Source organism: Hemitrygon akajei, chromosome 7, assembly GCF_048418815.1.
Source record: "Hemitrygon akajei chromosome 7, sHemAka1.3, whole genome shotgun sequence".
In the NCBI taxonomy this organism is placed as follows: Eukaryota; Metazoa; Chordata; class Chondrichthyes; order Myliobatiformes; family Dasyatidae; genus Hemitrygon; species Hemitrygon akajei.
In genome coordinates this window covers 104,422,245-104,442,650 of record NC_133130.1, presented here as the reverse complement: position 1 = coordinate 104,442,650, position 20,406 = coordinate 104,422,245, and the positions used below count along the sequence as shown (strand labels likewise).

The following is a 20,406-nucleotide window of genomic DNA, read 5'->3' as shown; positions in this document are numbered from 1 at the left end:
GGAGGTTTGAGTCCAGTGAGACATTTTGTAACTAAGAGGGAAAGGTTCTAGCTCAGCAATACTGTCATTTTAAGTTAGGTGGAATAATATTAATGGGTAAAAGAGGTGGTGCAAGTTAGTCTACAGACAATTTGAATCAATTAAGTTCATAGAAGTAGAAGGTGCCGCTCACCAGAGAACGTAAAATATCAACGCAGTAGTAGCATCATGGTCCCTTGAACCTGTTCCATCCATCCTGAAGATCTTGGGTCATCCTGTCTATTTCCTATCTGATCCTTGTAATTCCTTGGTACTCAAAATTATATTCATAGTACCATAGAACATTACAGCACAAAAACAGGACTTTTCACCCTTCTTGGCTGTGCCAAACCATTTTTTCTGCCTAGTCCCACTGACCTGCAGCCGGCCCATATCCCTCCATACACCTCTCATCCATGTACCTGTCCAAGTTTTTCTTAAATGTTAAAAGTGAGCCCGCATTTACCACTTCATCTGGCAGCTCATTCCACACTCCCACCACTCTGTGTGAAGAAGCCCCCCCCCCCCCATATTCCCTTTAAACTTTTCCCCCTTCACCCTTAACCCATGTCCTCTGGTTTTTTCTCCCCTAACCTCAGGTGAAAAAGCCTGTTTGCATTCATTCTATCTATACCCATTATAATTTTATACACCTCTATCAAATCTCCCCTCATTCTTCTACTTTTTATACTCCTCAGGCACCTTATTTGCTCCCTATTTCCTATACACATCATATATCTCTCTCTTCTTTATCAGAGTTCCAAGATTCCTTATTCTTACTCACTTTGCCTTTAATCCTGACAGGAACATACAAACTCTGCACTCTCAAAATTTCTCCTTTGAAGGCCTCCCACTTACTAATCACATCCTTGCCAGAGAACAACCTGTCCCAATCCATGAGAAATCCTTCCTCATTTCTTCAAATTTGGCCTTTTTCCAGTTTAGAACCTCAACCTGAGCTATCTTTATCCATGATCAAGTTGAAACTAATGGTGTTATGATCACTGGAACCAAAGTGTTCTCCTACACACACTTCCGTCACCTGTCCTAACTCATTTCCTAATAGGAGATCTAATATTGCATCCTCTCTCATCAGTGCCTCTATATATTGATGTAGAAAACTTTCCTGAACACATTTTACAAACCCTAACCCGTCTAGATCTTTAACAGTATGGGAGTCCCAATCAATATGTGGAAAATTAAAATCCTGTTTCCTGCAGTTGTCTGCTATCTCTCTGCAGATTTGCTCTTCCAATTCTCGCTGACTGTTGGGTGGTCTATAATGCAACCCCATTAATGTGGTCATACCTTTCCTGTTTTTCAGTTCCACCCTCATGGCCGCGGTAGACAAGCCCTCTAATCTGTCCTGCCTGAGCACTGCTGTAACATTTTCCCTGAATAGCATCTGAGCCTTGACTGTACTCACTATTAAAGCAAACTCAGTCCTTCGGGTTAGTAGAGATTTTCAAAGTTCTATAACCCTCTAAATAAAGAAATTTCTCCTCAGCCCAGTCCTGAAGAGGCACCCATAATCCTCAGACATTGCTTCTTAATTCAAAGTTCAAAATAAATTTATTCTTCCAGTACATACATATCACCATACACTAACTTGAGATTGATTATCTTACGGACTTTCACAGTAGATACAACAAAACACAATAGAATCAATGAAAAACTACACACATGAAGACAAACAACCAACCAATATACAGAAGAAGACAAACTAATTACAATGAAAAAATTGAGAACATGGTAAAGGACCTTCAGAACATGATGAATGAGTATTCTGATCTTTGCACTAAATAGCAGTTGTCTCTTGCATTTATTCTTTCAACCCTTTCAGAATCGAGAAGATCAGCTTTCATTCTAAGCTCCAGTTAATATAGGCCAGGCTTCCTGAGACACTATTTGTAGAACAGCTTTCTCATCCTAAAGGCACCTCTGGGGTGATTCCTTTGTGTCTAAAACAAGGCCACTGTGGATTAGAAGTCTGTTTGGCTATGAGAATGTTCTAGCCAGAGTGAGGTGCTGGTCAGGTGAGGAAAAGAGAAAGGGTGAGAGGGGAACTAGATTGCAAAAAGGAAAAAAAGAGATGGGGGTGGGGGGGGGGGGAGAAATTACCGGAAGCTAGAGAAATTAACGATCATGCCATCAGGCTGGAGATCACATTTATGACACAGGACAGAAAACACTTAAAATAATGCAGACCTATTTTGAACTACCACCAGAGTGGACTAACTGGATAGCACTTTCAAAGAGCTGGCATTAGGAAAATGAACTAAATTGAGTTTGTCAATGCTATCTAATTCTATGATGTTTAGAATAGGTATTGTTAAAATACACTGACTTGAGAATTAGATGCTATGGATTCATTGTCAGGGGAAGACAACACAGGCCCGTGAGAATTAGACGAGCTCTTATCATTCTGAAAAGCTCTATGATTTTAATGTTTTGTAAATTAGCTAAAAAGAGATATCCTGTTCATCTGGTAATCCTGTTTGAAATTCCTTATGTCCAGATGCCCAGCCTAATTCTGCCACATCATGCCGTACCATAAAGGAATGGTTTGTATATCCAGGTAACCTGCTTCAGCAGCCAGATCTTGTGCCAGCTCTACCACCAGAACTACCAGGTACTTCCAGTCTTTTTTGTCTTGCTGTGTTTTGACATATGTAGCAGGAAAAAAAGTGAAAGGGCTTAATCCATAGCACCTTTTATGTCTCCAGTGTGATATTGTTGCATTGTACAAACAATTCAGTATCTTTGAATTGGAATGACTCTTGCAGGAAATCTGGCTCCCAGGCTGCACCCAGATAAGAACTTCTAAACACCATTGAGACAGATAATTGGTAAACCTTTGTTACGTTCCCAGTAACCGGGTGACTTACCAGCAAAGATAGAGAGGTCCGCTGAAGTCTGATGGTACTATTTTCAAACGTTTTTTATTTATAAAGGGGCACAAACGTATGGTTAATACAAAACATTCAGATCATATACGTCGTCAAAACTCAATCTAAAGCACAGATATAGTAATAATCAATCAGAAATAAGCTCTATCGTTGTCTAGGGGATAATACTAAGTCCAATGGAATATAAGAGTCACTCAAAATCTGCAGGCTTTCCCGTTTTGGGAACCACTGGCATTTCATGTGTTGGAGAGAGAGAGTGGTGAGAAAGAAGGAACACTTGCCCGTCGTCTTTGCGAAGCAAATCCCTGTTGTTAGTTAAAACGGTTTTCCTTTGGTTTTAGCCACAGACTCCCGATCCCGAATCTAACGCACGTGGCTTCCTTCAAAATGGCTTCCCGCTCTGACGGGAAGCGCTATCGTGTCTTCTTCGTGTGTCTCCTTGGTGCATCTGAGGCCCCGCCTCGGCAGCCCACCTTTTATCTGGACTGTCAGGGTTGTAGATGTCAATCAGGGTGGGGGGGTGAGGCAATCTTTCCCCATCACCCAGCCCACGTTGCCCTGAGGGTTTGCACGTAGTCCAGTCCCTTATTCCACAAAGGTGTCTCCAAAGACAATGGCCATGTCCGTGGCTTTTGTCTGGCTGAGAGGCCAGACCACATTCCAAACCTTAAGGCTGCTCTCTCTCTCTTGCGATTCTCACCAAGGAGGGGGCTGGGGTCATAACACCTTTTACTTCGGCATTAAATGAGGGATTTGTAACATCTCCAGCGCTCCTGGATGTTCGTTATCTTGGGAATGCAGGATACTAGCATCAACTGCAGCGACTGGAGCAGTTCTCCTCAATGAAAGCAAATAATTTTAGTTTTAATAGGAACACACAAAATACTGCAGTAAATCAAGAAGTCAGACGGCATTGATGGAAGGGAATAAACAGTCAATGTTTTGGGCCGAGGCCCTTCACTAGATCTTGAAATGTCGTCATTCCAGTTTTAATATCTCCAATAATAAATCAATCCTTTGTTTGCAGGAGGAATTCCAGATCTACACACCTTGTGGCTAACAGAAGGATCAGTGGTTGAGGAATTGCGCTACCGCACATTTCTCGCGTGCTTTGGCATACAGGATTGTATTGAGGAATTTCAACATCTGGAAGATCCCACAGTTGCTGCCGTTTGCTGCCTGCTCGCCTATATCACACTGCAGGTGAGGAGAAGCAATGCTTGTTTCAGTCATGGTAATAATGCCATCAAAACCACCAGGTTTTCATGGCATCATTATGATAATATGTTTGCCACCAATAATGAGGGAGTCTTTCTTGTTCATTCAGTGAAAGTATTCTCGGTCGCCACTTTATCAGGTGCATGCAAATATCTAATCAGCCATCATGGAGCAGCAACTCAATGCATGAAAGCATGCAAACATGGTCAAACAGTTCAGTTGTTCAGACCAAACATCAGAATAAGGAAACAATGTGATCTAAGTGACTTTGATCATGGAATGATTGCTAGTGCCAGACAGGGTGGGTTTTTGAGATTTTCACCCTCAACAGTCTCTAGAGTTTATGAAGAATGGTGTGAAAACAATGGATCTTGCAGTTCTGTCGGTGAAAATGCTTTGTTAATGAGAGAGAGGTCAGAGGTTGTGCAGATTGTAACTGGATAGTCTAGAGGAAATTATGTGCAGGACACCCATAGGAAAGTATACCCACAGAATGATTTCAAAATTCAGTATGATCTTATGGTAGGTTGGAAATGGTCTACAGTGATTCCAGTGTTTTAAATGTATCACATTGCTTGTTTCAGGTAAGCACATTATCTCTGGAGGACCTGAATGCATATTTGGCCCAGATGCTATGTATTCAAGACAAGTCAGCTGACCAGCTCAGTCAGATACAGGTACGTGATGTTACATGTCCCTGATAATTCTCACTTCACCTTTCCTAGTTTTTAGCACACACAATCTGTGTTACCATCTACTGAATAAATTGATCTCTGTAATTAATATTCCATTTATAGAAGTAAACTAGGATCCAAAGCAAAACTACAGTTTCACGGAGTGCTTGCTTACCTGTGACAAAAGCAGATTGTACCAGAATTCAGTGGGTTAGTTTAACGATTTGAAAACTCCAAGTGCATGTTAAACTGTTTAAACTCAATTAGTACAAGTCTTTTAAATATTTGGCATGAATGATACTGACAGCTGCCATCCTTCCATTTGCAGGGAGTTTCACTACAGACCCATTCCCGCCTCATGCAAATGAGACCCAAGTCCATCTAGAATTCAAGGTCATGGGTTAAGGGTGAAAGGTGAAATGTTTAAGGGGAACATGAGAGGGAGCTATTTCACTCAGAGGATGGTGAGAATGTGGAATGAGCTTCCTGCAGAAGTCGTGGATGCGGGATTGATTTCAGTGTCGGATCTTGGGGTCCGAGTCCTTGGGACACTCAAAGCATCTGCGCAGGTTGACTCTGTGGTTAAGAAGGCATACGGTGTATTGGCCTTCATCAATTGTGGAATTGAATTTAGGAGCAAAGATGTAATGTTGCAGCTATATAGGACCCTGGTCAGACCCCACTTAGAGTACTGTGCTCAGTTCTGGTCGCCTCACTACAGGAAGGATGTGGAAACTATAGAAAGGGTGCAGAGGAGATTTACAAGGATGTTGCCTGGATTGGGGAGCATGCCTTATGAGAATAGGTTGAGTGAACTTGGCCTTTTCTCCTTGGAGCGACAGAGGATGAGACGGAGATTGATCGTGTGGATAGTCAGAGGCTTTTCCCCAGAGCTGAAATGGTTGTCACAAGAGGACACAGGTTTAAGGTGCTGGGGAATAGGTACAGAGGAGATGTCAGGGATAAGTTTTTACTCAGAGAGTGGTGAGTGCGTAGAATGGGCTGCTGGCAACGGTGGTGAAGGTGGATATGATAGGGTCTTTTAAGAGACTTTTAGATAGGTACATGGAGCTTAGTAAAACAGAGGGCTATGGGTAAGCCTAGTAATTTCTAAGGTAAGGACATGTTCGGCATAGCTTTGTAGGCCGAAGGGCCTGTATTGTGCTGTAGGTTTTCTATTAGATTAGGCACATGGATAGGAGGGAAATGGGGGGCTACAGCTGGGTGAGAGATGCAGAATACAATGACTTGTAAAAGTATTCAGCCCCAACCCTTTGTTCACGTAACTGACTATTACAACCAAGGATATTAATCAATTTAACTGAGAGTTTTTACTTATGAATCACATGCTTCACAGAATCATATGTTTCACAGCGAACCCCAAAACACAATAAACTAAAAGTTCAAAAGTAATCATCAGCTGAAATATCAGCAGTTCAAAAGTAATCATCCCCCTTTGCTCAGGCTAGTAGGCCTCCGTTAGTCTCGATAGACCATGGATTTGTGCCTTGGAAAGTTTTCAGGACGCAAGCCTGGGCAAGGTTTTTTTTTATGGAAGACAGGCAGTTGCCCAAGCTGCAAGTCTCCCCTCTCCACGTCACCGATGTTGTCCAAGGGAAGGGCATTAGGACCCATACAGCTTGGCACCGGTGTCGTCGCACAGCAAAGTGTGGTTAAGTGCCTTGCTCAAGGACACACACACAGAGCCTCAGTCAAGGCTCGAACTAGCGACCTTCAGATCACTAAACAAACAGCTTGGCCACGCACCAACACATTACAATCAATAGTCTTTTTGGATGAGTCTCTATTAGCTTTGTACAATGTGATGGAACAAGACTTGCCCATTCCTCCTTGCAAAATTGCTCAAGCTGTGCCAAGTTTGTTGAGAAGTGGCAGTGGACAGCAATCTTGAGGTCTTGCCAGGGTTAAGGTCAGGACTCTGACTGGGCCACTCAAGGACATTAATTTTCTTCATTTGAAGCCACTATGGTTAGTCTGGCTGTGTGCTTTTGGTCGTTGTCCTATTTAAAAACAAACTTCCTCACTAGTTTAAGTTTTCTGGCAGAGGCTAGCAGGCTTTATCCAGGATTTCCAATCCCTGCTGCTGAAAAACATCCAGTTAACATGATGCTACCTCCACCATACTTTACAGTAGGGATGGTGTTACCTGGCTGATGTACAGTATTAGTTTTACACTACATGTACGGCTTAGTGATGAGGCCAAAAGGTTCCACCTTAGTCTCATCTGACCACAAGACCTTCTCACCCATCTTTACAGTATTTTCTAATTGACACATTGCAAAATTTTTCTGGGCAAGGATATTCTTTTTTTTTTTAGCCTGGTCTCCTTCCTTGCCACTCTTCCATAAATATCTTTTTTGTGTAAGGTCTTAGAGATTGTGGGTCGCCTGTATTGTAAAGCATTTTGCTAACCACTACACTCTGTGCCACCCATACTGTTACCATACTGTTCTTCTCTGACAGCTGAGTTTAGAGGGGCAACCTGACAGTTTGGCTGTGGTTTCACAATGGTCTACACTGAGCTCTGAGAAATGTTCAGTGCCTTTGAGACGGTCTTGTACCCTTCCTCAGATTTGAGCTTCTCTATCGTCATTTCCCTAACTTGTCTTGAATGCTCTTTTGTCTTCATTTTGGTTTGGTCTGTTGAAAATCTACCATACAAGCATACAAACATGGATAAGAGGTTAAGTTCTTGTTCAGACCAAACATCAGAATGGGGAGGAAATGTGATTTAAGTGACTTTGAATGTGAAATGACTGATGGTGCCAGACAGGGTGGTTTGAATGGCTCAGAAGCTGCTGATCCCTGGGGTTTTCAGCATAACCATCTCTGGAGTTAACAGAGAATGGAGTTATAAACAAAAAATAATCCAGTGAGCAAAAATGTCTTGTTAATGAGAGAGATCAGAGGAGAAAGGCGAAACTGGTTCAAGCTGACAGGAAGGTGATAGTAACTCAAATAACCACTTGTTACAACAATGGTGTGCAGAAGAGCGTATTTCTTAAACCATAAAAGATAGGTTCTAGCAGAGTGGCCATTGTCGGAGTGGGGCTGGAGTCAGAGTGAGAACTTGGAGGCTTTGACTCGAGAAGCTTCAACGAAAAGAGGCTGAGGCCAAAGAAGCAGATAAGAAGGGTAGGATTTTCCTCTTGTTATTGCTGATTTGGTCTTGGTTGCCCACTGTACAGTGCAGGCAGGATGGCTGATATGGCAGTGGAATGCTCCTGTAGGATGTGGGAATTCATGGAACCTGATGGTCTCCCTGATGACTACACCTGCGGGAAGTTCATCCAACTCCAGCTCCTGAAAGACCGCATTAAGGAGCTGGAGCTGGATGAACTAAGGATCATGCGGGAGGATGAACAATTGATAGATACGACTTTTGAGCAGGTGGTTGCACCCAGAGTGCAGAATTCAGTGAGTAGATGGGTGAACACAGAGAGAGGTAAAGGGAGAGAGAAGTCAGTCCAGAATCCCCCTGTGGCCATTCCCCTCAGTAACAGGTATACCCCTTTGGATACTGATGAGGGGGATGACCTGTCTGGGCAAGGCAGCAGCAGCCGCCAGACCAATAACACTGTGGTTGACTCTGAGCCTCACAAGGTTAGGGTGAAGTCAAGCAGAGTAATAGTCATAGGGGACTCAGTAGTTAGGGGGACAGATAGGAGATTCTGCGGCAGCAAAAGAAACGCCAGGATAGTGTGTTGTCCCCCGGGTGTTAGGGTCCCAGATGTCTCCAATCAGTTGTGGAATATTCTTGAAGGGGAGGGTGAGCAGCTGGAGGTTGTGGCACATGTTGGTACCAATGACATAAGTAGGAGAGGGGTAGATGTCCTGTGCAGTAAGTTTAGGTAGTTAGAAACGAGGCTGAAGAGCAGAACCTCCAGGGTGGTAATCCCCAGATTACTCCCGGTGCAAATTACTAGGGAAGGTCAGAGCTGGAAGATAGAGCAGATGAATGAGTGGCTTTGGAACCTTTTCTGGGGAAGAGGTGACCTGTACAAATGGGACAGGTTGCACCTGAACTGGAGGGGAACCACTATCTTGGGAGGGAGGTTACTAATGCTGTTGGGGAGGAATTTAAGCTAGATTTTCGGGGGGGTGGGAACGGAAGTGCAGAGGCAGAGGATGAGGAGGTTGATGCACAAATAGAGACAGCTTATAGGGAGTTTGGGAGGAAGGACAAGCAGATGATAGAGCAAAGAAGGTCTCAGCCAGATGGTTTGAGATGTGTCTATTTTAATGCAAGGAGTATCATAAACAAGGCGGATGAACTTAGAGTGTGGATCAATACGTGGAACTACGATGTTGTCATTACAGAGACTTGGATGTCTCGAGCAGGAATGGCTGATGAGTGTGCCAGGCTTCAGATGTTTCAGAAAGGACAGGGAGGGAGGCAAAAGATGTGGGGAATGTCATTGCTGATCAGGAATAGTATCACGGCTGCAGGAAAGGAGGAAGTCATGGAGGGATTGTCTACTGAGTCAGTGTGGGTGGAAGTCAGAAACAGAAAGGAGACAAAAACTCTACTGGGTGTTTTTATAGACCACCCAAGAGTAACAGAAACATTGAGGAGCAGATAGGGAGACAGATTCTGAAATGGTGCAGTAATATCAGCGTTGTCATGATGGGTGGTTTTAACTTCCCTAATATTGACTGGTATCTCCTTAGATCAAGGGGTTAAGATGGGGTGGAGTTCGTTAGGTGTGTTCAGGAAGGTTTTCTGATACAATATGTAGATAAGCCAACTAAAGGTGAGGTTGTACTTGATCTGGTATTGGGAAATGAACCTGGTCAGGTGTCAGATCTCTCGGTAGGAGAGCATTTTAGAGGTAGTGATCACAATTCTATCTCCTTTAGGGATAGGAGCAGACAGTTTGGGAAAGCATTTGATTATGGTAGGGGGAGATATAATGCTGTTAGGCAGAAACTTGGGAGCAGATGCTGTCAGGGAAATGCATGGCAGGAATGTGGCAAATGTTCAAGGAACATTGGCATGGCATTCTGCATAGGTATGTTCCATTGAGGCAGGAAATGGATGGTAGGGTAAAAGAACCATGTTGTACAAATGATGTAGAAAATCTAATTAAGAGGAAAAGAAAAGCGTACGAAAGTTTCAAGAAACTACGTACTGGTAGAACTCTAGAAAATTACAAGGTTGGCAGGAAGGAACTCGAGAATTAAATTAGGAGAACTAGATGGGGTCATGAGAACGCCTTGGTGAGCAGGATTAAGGAGAATCCCAGGGCATTCTACAAGAATGTGAAGAGCAAGAGGATGAGCCGTGTGAGAATAGGACCAATCAGGTGTGATAGTGGAAATGTGTACATGGAGTCAGAAGAGGTAGTGGAGGTACTTAATGAATACTTTGCTTCAGTGTTCACCAGGGTAAAGGACCTTGACAATTTTGGGGATGGCTTACAGTGGACTGAAATGCTTGACCATATAGACTTTAAGAAAGAGGATGTGCTGGAACTTTTGGAAAGCATCAAATTGGCTAAGTCTCTGGGACCGGATGAGATGCACCCCAAGCTACTGTGGGAGGCAAGGGAGCAGATTGCTGAGCCTCTGGCGATGATCTTTGCATCGTCAATAGGGATGGGAGAGGTTCCGGAGGATTGGAGGGTTGCAAATGTTGTTCTCTTGTTCACGAAAGGGAGTAGCGATAACCCAGGAAATTATAGACCAGTGAGTCTTACTTCAGTGGTGGGCAAGGTGTTGGAGAAGATCCTGAGAGGCAAGATTTATGAGCATTTGGAGAGACACAATCTGAATAGGGATAGTCAGTATGGCTTTGTCAAGGGTAGGTCATGCCTTTTGAGCCTGATTGAATGCTTTGAGGATGTAATAAACCACATCGATGAAGGCAGAGCAGTGGATGTAATGTGTATGGATTTCAGTAAAGGTTCCCCATGCAAGGCTCATTCAGAAAGTAAGGAGGCATGGGATCCAAGACCTTGCTTTGTGGATCCGGAACTGGCTTGACCACAGAAGGCAAAGAGTGGTTGTACACGGGTCATATTCTGCATGGAGGTCGGTGACCAGCGGTATGCCTCAGAAATCTGTTCTGGGACCTCTCCTCTTTGTGATTTTTATAAATGATCTGGATGAGAAAGTAGAAGGGTGGGTTAGTAAGTTTGCTGATGACACAAAAGTTAGGGGTGTTGTGGATAGTCTGGAGGGTTGTCAGAAGTTACAGCGGGACATTGATAGGATGCAGAACTGGGCTGAGAAGTGGCAGATGTTCAACCCAGATAAGAGTGAAGTGGTTCATTTTGGTAGGTCATATTTGAAGACACAATATAATATTAATGGTAAGACTCTTGGCACTGTGGAGGATCAGCGAGATCTTGGAGTCCTTGTTCATAGGACACCCAAAGTTACTTCACAGGTTGACAATGTTGTTAAGGCGTACGGTGTGTTGGCTTTCATCAGCCATGGGATTGAGTTCAAGAGCTGTGATGTAATGTTACAGCTATATAAGACCTTAGACCCCACTTTGAGAACTGTTTTCAGTTCTGGCCACCTCACTACAGGAAGGATGTGGGTAGTATACAAAGAGTGCAGAGGAGATTTACAAGAACGTTGCCTAGATTCGAGAGCATGTCTTATGAGAATAGGTTGAGTGAACTTATCCTTTTCTCCGTGGAGCAACAGAAGATGAGAGGTGATATGATAAAGGTGTATAAGATGATGAGAGGCATTGATCATGTGGATAGCCAGAGACTTTTTCCCAGGGCTTAAAAGCATTAAGTTAGATGAGTCACTGGGTTCGGACAAGCTATACCCCAGGCTACTGTGGGAAGCAAGGGAGGAGTTGCTGAGCCTCTGGCGATGATCTTTGCATTATTAATAGGGATGGGAGAATTATCAGAGGATTGAAGGGTTGCAAATGGCTAACACGAGGGGGCACAGTTTTAAGGTCCTTAGAAGTAGGTACAAGGGGGATGTCAGAGGTAAGTTTTTCATACAGAGAGTGGTGGGTGCATGGAATGCACTGCCAGCGACAGTGATAGAGGCAGATACAATTGGATCTTTTAAGAGACTCTTAGATAGGTTCATGGAGCTTAGAAAAATAGAGGGCTATGCAGTAGGAAAATTCAAGGTGGTTTCTAGTGTAGGTTACATGATTGGCACAACAATGTGGGCTGAAGGACCTGTAATGTTCTGTAGATTTCTGTGTTTTATGTTCTAATAAAGTGGCCAGTGAATATACATGGGACTCAAACCTTCGCCGTGGAACCCGACAAACACACTGCACTCCACTGTAATTGTAACCTCACCATCAAGCCCACAGTTAAGGGGTGATTGTTATAGTTTGGCGGACTGACCTCTATCTTACTGAAGTCAGGTGACAACTCTCAGACACCTCCTCGTACTTACCCCTTGAACAAGGGTACCAGGCCCTTGTCTCCCACACCATCATCGACCTTATCGACTCTGAGGATCTCCCATCCACTACCACCAACCTCATATTTCCCTTCACCGTGCCTCCTGTTTTGTACCTCCTACCCAAGATCCAGGTAGACCACAAAACAAAATTCTGGAGGAACTCAGCAGGCCTGGTAACATCTATGGAAAAGAGTAGAGTCGACGTTTTGGGCTGATACCCAGCATTAGACCCTTTTCCACAGATGCTGCCTGGCCTGCTGAGTTTCTCCAGCATTTTGTGTGTGTTGCCTGGATTTCCAACATCTGCAGATTTTCCTCTTGTTTGTCCAGGTAGATTCATTGTTTCTGCTTGTTCTTGCCCCACTGAACTTGTATCTTCATACCTAGATTCAGGTTAATCCCTCCCCGTTTCAGTCCCTTCTTATTTAGATCCGTGATACTTCATATGCTCTGGATCTTTTAAATGACTTCAAATTTCCTGTACACCTCCATTCCCCTATATCCAGTCCAAATACACCTCCGTCTCCCATATCTAGTGCCGATGCACCTCTGTCCCCCATGTCCAGTCCCTATACACCTCCGTTCCCCATCAGGAGGGTCCTAAAGCTCTCCTCTTCTGGACACCAGATCCAACTAGTTTCCCTCCACCACCACTCTCCTCCATCAGTGAAACTGGTCCTCATCCTCAATAGCTTCTCCTTCCCACTTCCTTCAAACTAAAGGTGTAGCCATGGACACTTGCAAGGGTCCCAGCTATGCCTGCCTGTTGTCGGCTACATGGAACAGTCCGTGTTCCAAGCCTACACTGGTATTGCTCCTCAACTCTTCCTACGCAACATTGTTAACTGCATTGGTGCTGCCTCCTGCACCCATGCTGAGCTTGTTAACTTAATCAACTTTGCCTTCAACTTCCACCCTGCCCTCAAATTTACCTGCAAACACGAGGAAATCTGTAGATGCTGGAAATTCAAGCAACACACACACAAAATGCTGGTGGAACACAGCAGGCCAGGCAGCATCTATAGGGAGAAGCTTTGTCAATGTTTCGGGCCAAGACCCTGACGAAGGGTCTCCTTCAAAGAAAGGGGCTTTCCTTCCTCCACTATCAACGTTGCTCTCACCCACATCTCTTCCATTTCACATGTGTCTACCTTCACCCCGCCCTCCAGCAGAGACACCAGGGATAGGGTTCCTCCTGACCTCATCATCCCACTAGACTCTGCGTCCAGCACATAATTCTCCATAACTTCTGCCATCTCCAACAGGATCCAGCCACCAAGCACATCTTTCCCACCACTCCCCACCCGATATTCAGCCTTCCACAGGGATTGCTCCTATGCGACTCCCTTGTCTATTCATCCCTCCCTAATGATCTTCCTTCTGGTACTTATCCTGCAAGTGGAACAAGTGTCACACCTGACCCTACACCACCTCCTTCACTACCATTCAGGCCTTCCAGGTGAGGCATCACTTCACCTGTGAGTCTGTTGGGGTCATCGATTGTATCTGGTGCTTCTTATGTGGACTCCTGTGCATCAGTGAGACCCGGCATAGATGGGGAGACCACTTCTCTGAGCACCTCCAGTCATTTCAATTCTACTTCGCATTCCCATTCGGATGGGTCTATCCATGGCCTTGAGGCCACTTTCAGGTTGGAGGAGCAACACCTCATATTCCGTTTGGGTAGCCTCCAGCCTGATGGCATGAACATCGATTTCTTCAACTTCTGTAATGGGCCCTCTCCTTTCCTTCACCATTCCCCATTCCATGTCCCCCTCTCACCTTATCTACTTATCAGTCCATTGACTCCCTCTGGTGCTCCTCACCTTTCCCTTTCTTCTATGGTGCTCTGTCCTCTCCTATCAGGTTCCACCTTCTCCAGTCCTTTATCTTTTTCACCAATCAACTTCTCAGCTTTCTTTACCCCATTTTCACCTATCACCTACTACCTTGTACTACTTCCTTCTCTCCCCACCGCCTTCTTACTCTGACTTCTCATCTTTTTTTCCAGTCCTGATGAAAGGCCTTGGTCTGAAACGTCAACTGTTTACTCTTCCATCGATGCTGCCTGACCTGCTGAGTTCCTCCAGCACTCTGTGTGTGTGTTGCTTTGATTTCCAGCATCTGCAGATTTTCTTGTGTTTGAGGATGTTTTTGTCTTTTTAATCACCAATAGAAATACAATTTACAGCATTGTACGATCACCTTGTCTGTAAGTTATAAGGTGGACAACAGTTTGACCTGCATACATCACAAGAAAACAATTAAAGGTAAAATGGAAAGTACTTATAATTTATCTTGAGCAACACATCCAAAATGCTGGAAGAACTCGAAGGCCAGACAGCATCTATGGAAATGAATAAACAGTCAACATTTCAGGCCAAGACCCTTCATCAGGACTGGAAAGGAGAGTGGAAAACTCCAGAATAAGAAGGTGGGATGGAGAGTAAGGAGGACTAGCTAGAAGGTGACAGGTGGGAGGGAAAGGTAAAGGGCTGGAGAAGATTAAATCTGATAGGAGACAAACGTGGAACATGGAAATAGGGAAGAAGGAAGGGCACCGGAGAGAGATGATAGGCAGGTGAGGAGAAGCGATAAGAGAAGAGAGAAGTGGGGGGAAAAAAGTTACCTGAAGGAGAAATCGATATTCATGGCGTCAGGTTGGAGGCTGCCCAGACAAAGTATAAGATGTTGCTCCTCCACCTGAGAGTGGCGTCTTCGTGGCAAAAGTAGAGGGTATGGACTAACATGTCGGAACTGTAATCAAGAATAGAAATTAAAATGGTTAGCCACCAGGAAATCCCGTTATTGGCGTGTGGAGCGGAGGTACTTGAAAAAGAGAACGCCCCTCAAAGGTCTCACCAGTGGAGAGGAGGCCACATTGGGAGCACTGAATGCAGTAGGTGGCCCCCAACAAATTCGCAGATAACGTATTGCCTCACCTGGAAGGGCTGTTTAGGCTCGGAATGGAGGTGAGGCAGAAGGTAAATGGACATGTGTAGCATATCTGTTACTTGCAAGAATATTTGTCGTTGCCAGTGAGGTTACAGGCTGTTGCAGCAGACCTAACCTGAGGACAGACTTGGGACAGAGCAGGGTGGGGCAACCAATGAAATTGTTCTTTAAAAGAAATGGCAGGGAGCGGCAGAGAGGTCTCCTTTTGCACCATTAGGCATTGGAGCAGAATTAGGCCATTCAGCTCATCGAGTCTGCTTTGTTATTCCATCATGGCTGATTTATTATCCCTCTCGACCCCGTTTTCCTGCCTTCTCCTCATTAGCTCACTAATCAAGAGCCCATCAACTTTTGCTTTAAAAATGCCCAATGACTCAGCCGCATGGGGCATTAACATTTGGAGTCCCCCTCATTTGGGATTCACTGGGAATATATATGGTGTAACAAGTAACAAAAGAGTATTGCAGAATGTATGGATGCTTTGCAAATCAGTCATATGGTTGCAAGCACTCATTCAGCACACTTTCTAAGTGCCTTTGTGGTTAGTCGTGTTTGAGTCAATGAGCCATGCTTCAGCTGTCATTGCTAATCATTAGGTAAGGTACTGTTAGTGGAATTCTGAAAACGCAGGAGCTGCCTCCTGTCGGATTGTTAACCTGTTCCATCCTGGACAATCTACGATACCTACAGTTACCCAAAATAATTGAGCTGGTTTCAATCCAGATACGTCATAATCTTCACAAACTTAACCCACCACTTCACCAAATACTTTTAATAAAGCTTGATAAGTCAGTTAGATTCTGTGGTATGCATATTTTTGTATGAAATAATGGAGAGCCCCACTGTTTCCCTCAGTGGAAAAGTCGTTGTATGGTTTCTTCACGTGAATAAGAAATTTTATTGCACTCTGTTGTAAATGGACAATGAACAGATGAAGAAGAATTTCTTTAGCCAGTGGGTGGTGCCTCTGTGGAATTCATTGCCATGGACACTGTGGAGGTCAAGTCATTGGGTATATTTAAAGCAAAGGTTGATAGGTTCTTGATTAGTCAGGACAACAAAGGTTACAGGGAGAAGGCTGGAGAATGGGGTTGAAAAGGATAATAAATCAGGCATGATGGAATGGAGGAGCAGACTCAATGAGCTGAATAGCCTAATTCTGCTCCTGTGTCTTAAGGTCTAAAACCCTAATCTGAATTTACTGGGGGAACTCAAAGTTCAAAGTAAATTTATTATCAAAGTGCATATATGTCACTATATACAACCCTAAGGTTTGTTTTCTTGTGGGCATACTCAATATATGCATAATAGAATAATAACCATAATAGAATCTGTGAAAAGCTGCACCAACTTGGGAGTTCAACCAGTGTGCAAAAGACAACAAACTGTGCAAAAACAAAAAAGTAATAATAATAAATAAATATCAAGAACATGACATTAAGAGTCCTTGGAAGTGAGTCCATAGGTTGTGGGGACATTTTAATGATGGGGCAAGTGAAGTTGAGTGAATACTCATATTTCATAGATGCCTGACTCAGCAAGTAGATGTTTCAGGCCGAGATCCTTTACTCCCCTCCATAGATGCTGCCAAACTTTTGCTGAGTTGCTCCAGCATTTTATGTAAGTAACTCAAGATTTGCAGCATCTGCAGAACCTCTTGTGTTTATAATCCGCCTCTGATTGAAGGATCTAAGGAGGATTTTTCTTTTTAGCAGGAAGATGTGCCTGGAACTCACTGCTTAGAGGTAACAGAGGCAAAAAATTCTTACTCTATTTGGAAGCACTTAGGTGAGCCTACAAGGCTTCTGAACAAGAGTGGAGAAGTGGAATTAGACAGGATGACACAGACACACACATGTGTGTGTGTTCTGGGGGAGCTCGGGTCTGGCAGCATCCATGGAAAGGAACAAACAGTTGATGTTTTGAGCTGAGACCCTTATCAGAACTGTGTAGTGTTTTACAACCAGCAGACACTTAATGCATCAAATGGCCTCCTATGTGGTGGATAAACTTGAATTGTTCTATGAAGTGGTGCAGCTGCTGGAAGAACATCAATGTTCTGGCTCTATCCAATATTTTACAGCATCAAAGAGTACAGCACAGTACAGGCCCTTCAGCCCATAATGTTGTGCTGACCTTTTAACTTACTCCAAGATCAATCTACCCCTTCCCTCCTGCCTAGCCCCTTATTTTTCTATTACCCATGTGCCTATCTAAGAGTCTCCTAAAAGTCCCTTTTTGGAAGTGTATGAGCCAGGGAATCAGCAGAGAAGAAAAGGTTAACTGAAAGATGTGAACAAGCTGTTTTAAGGTGTAACTACAAAAAGTGGTTAATTATCAGGAACTTGCAAGGCACACGCCAGGCTCTTCTGAAGCTTTCAACAATGAGTGCCTTTTCTGTTATAGGCAGCTGAGCTTTGACTTCAGCTTTATTAGCATGGTTTGTTATGGGGCAATCACTATAGCACACACAACTTAATATGACATGTGGAGTGCCTGCCTCCAGAGGATTCTTGTTGTTAGGGTGAGGACAGATGAACAGAGAACACTGTGCATCCATCACACATACCAAATACAGCAGCAAAATAGCAGAATGTAGTATTGAACCTGCCAGTGAAATATGTTAGTCAGCTTGTGTGAGGGTTCAGCCTTATGTAACTGCCATTCCCTATCTTTCAATCCTAAAGTGGTTGATCTGACTCATTTTAGAATTGGAAATGTAGATTTTACTCCCCCATCCCCCACTCCAATTTAAGCAAAAGCAAAGCCTTTCATTAGTAACATTTGCCCCGTGCAATCCTTCATTTGAACTGAGCACATTCCATCGTGCTAGAGTGGGTAATTTATAATGAGGACATCATGCTGTTTGGGGGAAAAGGTTCTCATTAAAATCTGACAGGGGCACGACAGATCTGGGTGCACCAGAGCTTGTTATTGTTAGTACCTGTAAAAAAAAACCCTCCCCCTCGCACCACCAGTCATCTTAAAACAGCTAATCTGCAAAGCAGTTTGACACTATTACTAGTTCAGCACCCGCTGAATGTCTGAGGAGTCTTGTGCAGCGTGGTGAGGCTGACAGTCAATCCTGAGACGGTATCAGATTGCTCTTTGGAACTGACCGGTGTCTGTAGCGGCAGGTGCTGTCTGAGGGAGGGCCCAGCCTGCAGCAAACTGGGAGCGGTCTGTGCACCTGCCTGTCATCTGCCACCGGTCCTGAGCACCTGTTGGGTCCTGTGGGGGGCGGGGGGGACTGGTGGTTGGCGGGCTATTGTTGCACGTGGTCTGGAATGCAGCAGCACAAAAATGTTTCACATCTGCCGCCAGTTTGCATCTGTTCAGTCATCCTTATGCTGAAGGTGGACCATTGTTTCCAACTGGTACATTTGCTCATAGTGAGCTTGTGTGCTTTCTAGGGTGTAGGAAGAGGGGGCTGATAAGGACTGACACATTACAGCGGTATGTGTGTACATCAGGGAGAGACAAAGGGACTGACACAGCTGGAGATGTAGGAGAGTCGCAGAGGCACAAACATCCAGAGTAGCACACACAAAATGCTGGAGGAATTCAGCAGGTCAGGCAGCATCTATGTAAAGGAAGGGGGAAAGAAGCCAGAATAAGAAGGTGGGGTGAGGGAAGGGAAACAAGCTGGCAGGTGGTAGGTAAGGACAGTTCGGGGGAAGGTAGGTGGGCAGCAGAGGGCAGGTTGAAGTGATAGGTAGGAAGGTAAAGAGCTGAAGAAGAAGAAATACACAGGTGTGACTTCAGCACAAGCATATATGGAGGAGGTGGGTGGTAAGCAGTCATATAAGTTGTGTGCAGGCGATAGGAAGGAACTGAAGTGCTGAGGGAAATGATTAAGTTACAAGCAAACATACAGGTGTGAAGAAAGTCATCAGAGGAGGTTCATGGGAATGATCTTGGGAATAAGCGTATGATGTGTGTTTGGCTCTGGGGCTGTACTCGCTGGCATTTAGAAGAATGAGAGGAGGGGAGTTATAGGAATTATGGTCACCGAATTATAGGAAAGATGTCAACAAAGTGGAGTACAGAGAATATTTACTAGAATGTTACTTGGGTTTCAGCACCTAAGTTACAGGGAAAGATTGAACAAGTTAGGTCTTTATTCTTTGGAGTGTAGAAGGTTGACGGAGGACTTGATAGAGGTATTTAAAATTATGAAGGGGATAGATAGAGTTGACGTTGATAGGCTTTTTCTGTGTGGAATGAGCTTCCAGTAGAAGTGGTAGAGGCAGGTTCGGTATTGTCATTTAAAGCAAAATTGGATATGTATATGGACAGGAAAGGAATGGAGGATTATGGGCTGAATGCGGGTCAGTGGGATTAGGTGAGAGGAAGCGTTCAGCATGGACTAGAAGGGCCGAGATGGCCTGTTTCCGTGCTGTAATTCTTATATGGTTATATGGATCTCATTGAAACCTATTGAACGAGGTAGAGAATGGATGTGGAGAATATGTTTCCTTTAGTGGGGAACTCTAGGACCAGAGACTAGAAGGACGTCCCTTTAGAAGGATGAATTTCTTTAGCCAGAGGGTGGTGAATCTGGCGCGTGGCCAAGTGGCTAAGGCGTTGGTCTAGTGATCTGAAGGTCGCTAGTTCGAGCCTCAGCTGAGGCAGCATGTTGTGTCCTTGAGCAAGGCAGTTAACCATACATTGCTCTGCAACGACACGGGTGCCAAGCTGTATCAGCCTAGTGTCCTTCCTTTGGACAACCTTGGTGGTATGGAGAGGGGAAACTTACAGCATGTGCAACTGCCGGTCTTCCATACAACCTTGCCCAGGCCTCAGTCAACATCGAAATCGATGGACAGCCGAAGAAGAAGAATAAAGGTGAATCTGGAATTCATTGGCCACAGGCAGCTGTGGAACCGAGTCATTGGGTATATATAAAGCAGAGGTTGATAGGTTCTTAATCAGGGTGTTAAAGATTACGGGAAGAAGGCAGGAGAATGGGGTTGAGAGGGATAATAAATCAGCCGTGATGAAATGGTGGAGTAGACTCAATGGGTCGAATGGCCTAGTTCTGCTCCTATGTCTTATGTGTACAAATGTGGATGCAGACAGGGAGATTCTAGGAATGGAGACTGGAAAAGGGAGAAGGTTACAGCTGTAGCAACTGAAAGACTAGTAACTTATGGAGAGAGGGGAAATGAATGTGCTTCCAGAAGAAATAAATTTCAATGCTGTTTGTAAAATGAGTT

At 44.3% G+C, this 20,406-nt stretch overlaps 1 protein-coding gene across 3 annotated transcripts in view; it reads left to right on the top strand.

The window, feature by feature from the left end:
* fam120b (family with sequence similarity 120 member B) overlaps positions 1-20,406 on the top strand; it is a 173,985-nt gene that overhangs the window by 79,705 nt on the left and 73,874 nt on the right. For all 3 annotated transcript variants that reach the window (XM_073051611.1, XM_073051610.1, XM_073051613.1), the window contains 3 exons: positions 2,537-2,650; positions 3,955-4,130; positions 4,730-4,822. In XM_073051611.1, coding sequence (XP_072907712.1) covers positions 2,537-2,650; positions 3,955-4,130; positions 4,730-4,822 — 383 coding nt within the window. The remainder of the gene's footprint in view (positions 1-2,536; positions 2,651-3,954; positions 4,131-4,729; positions 4,823-20,406) is intronic.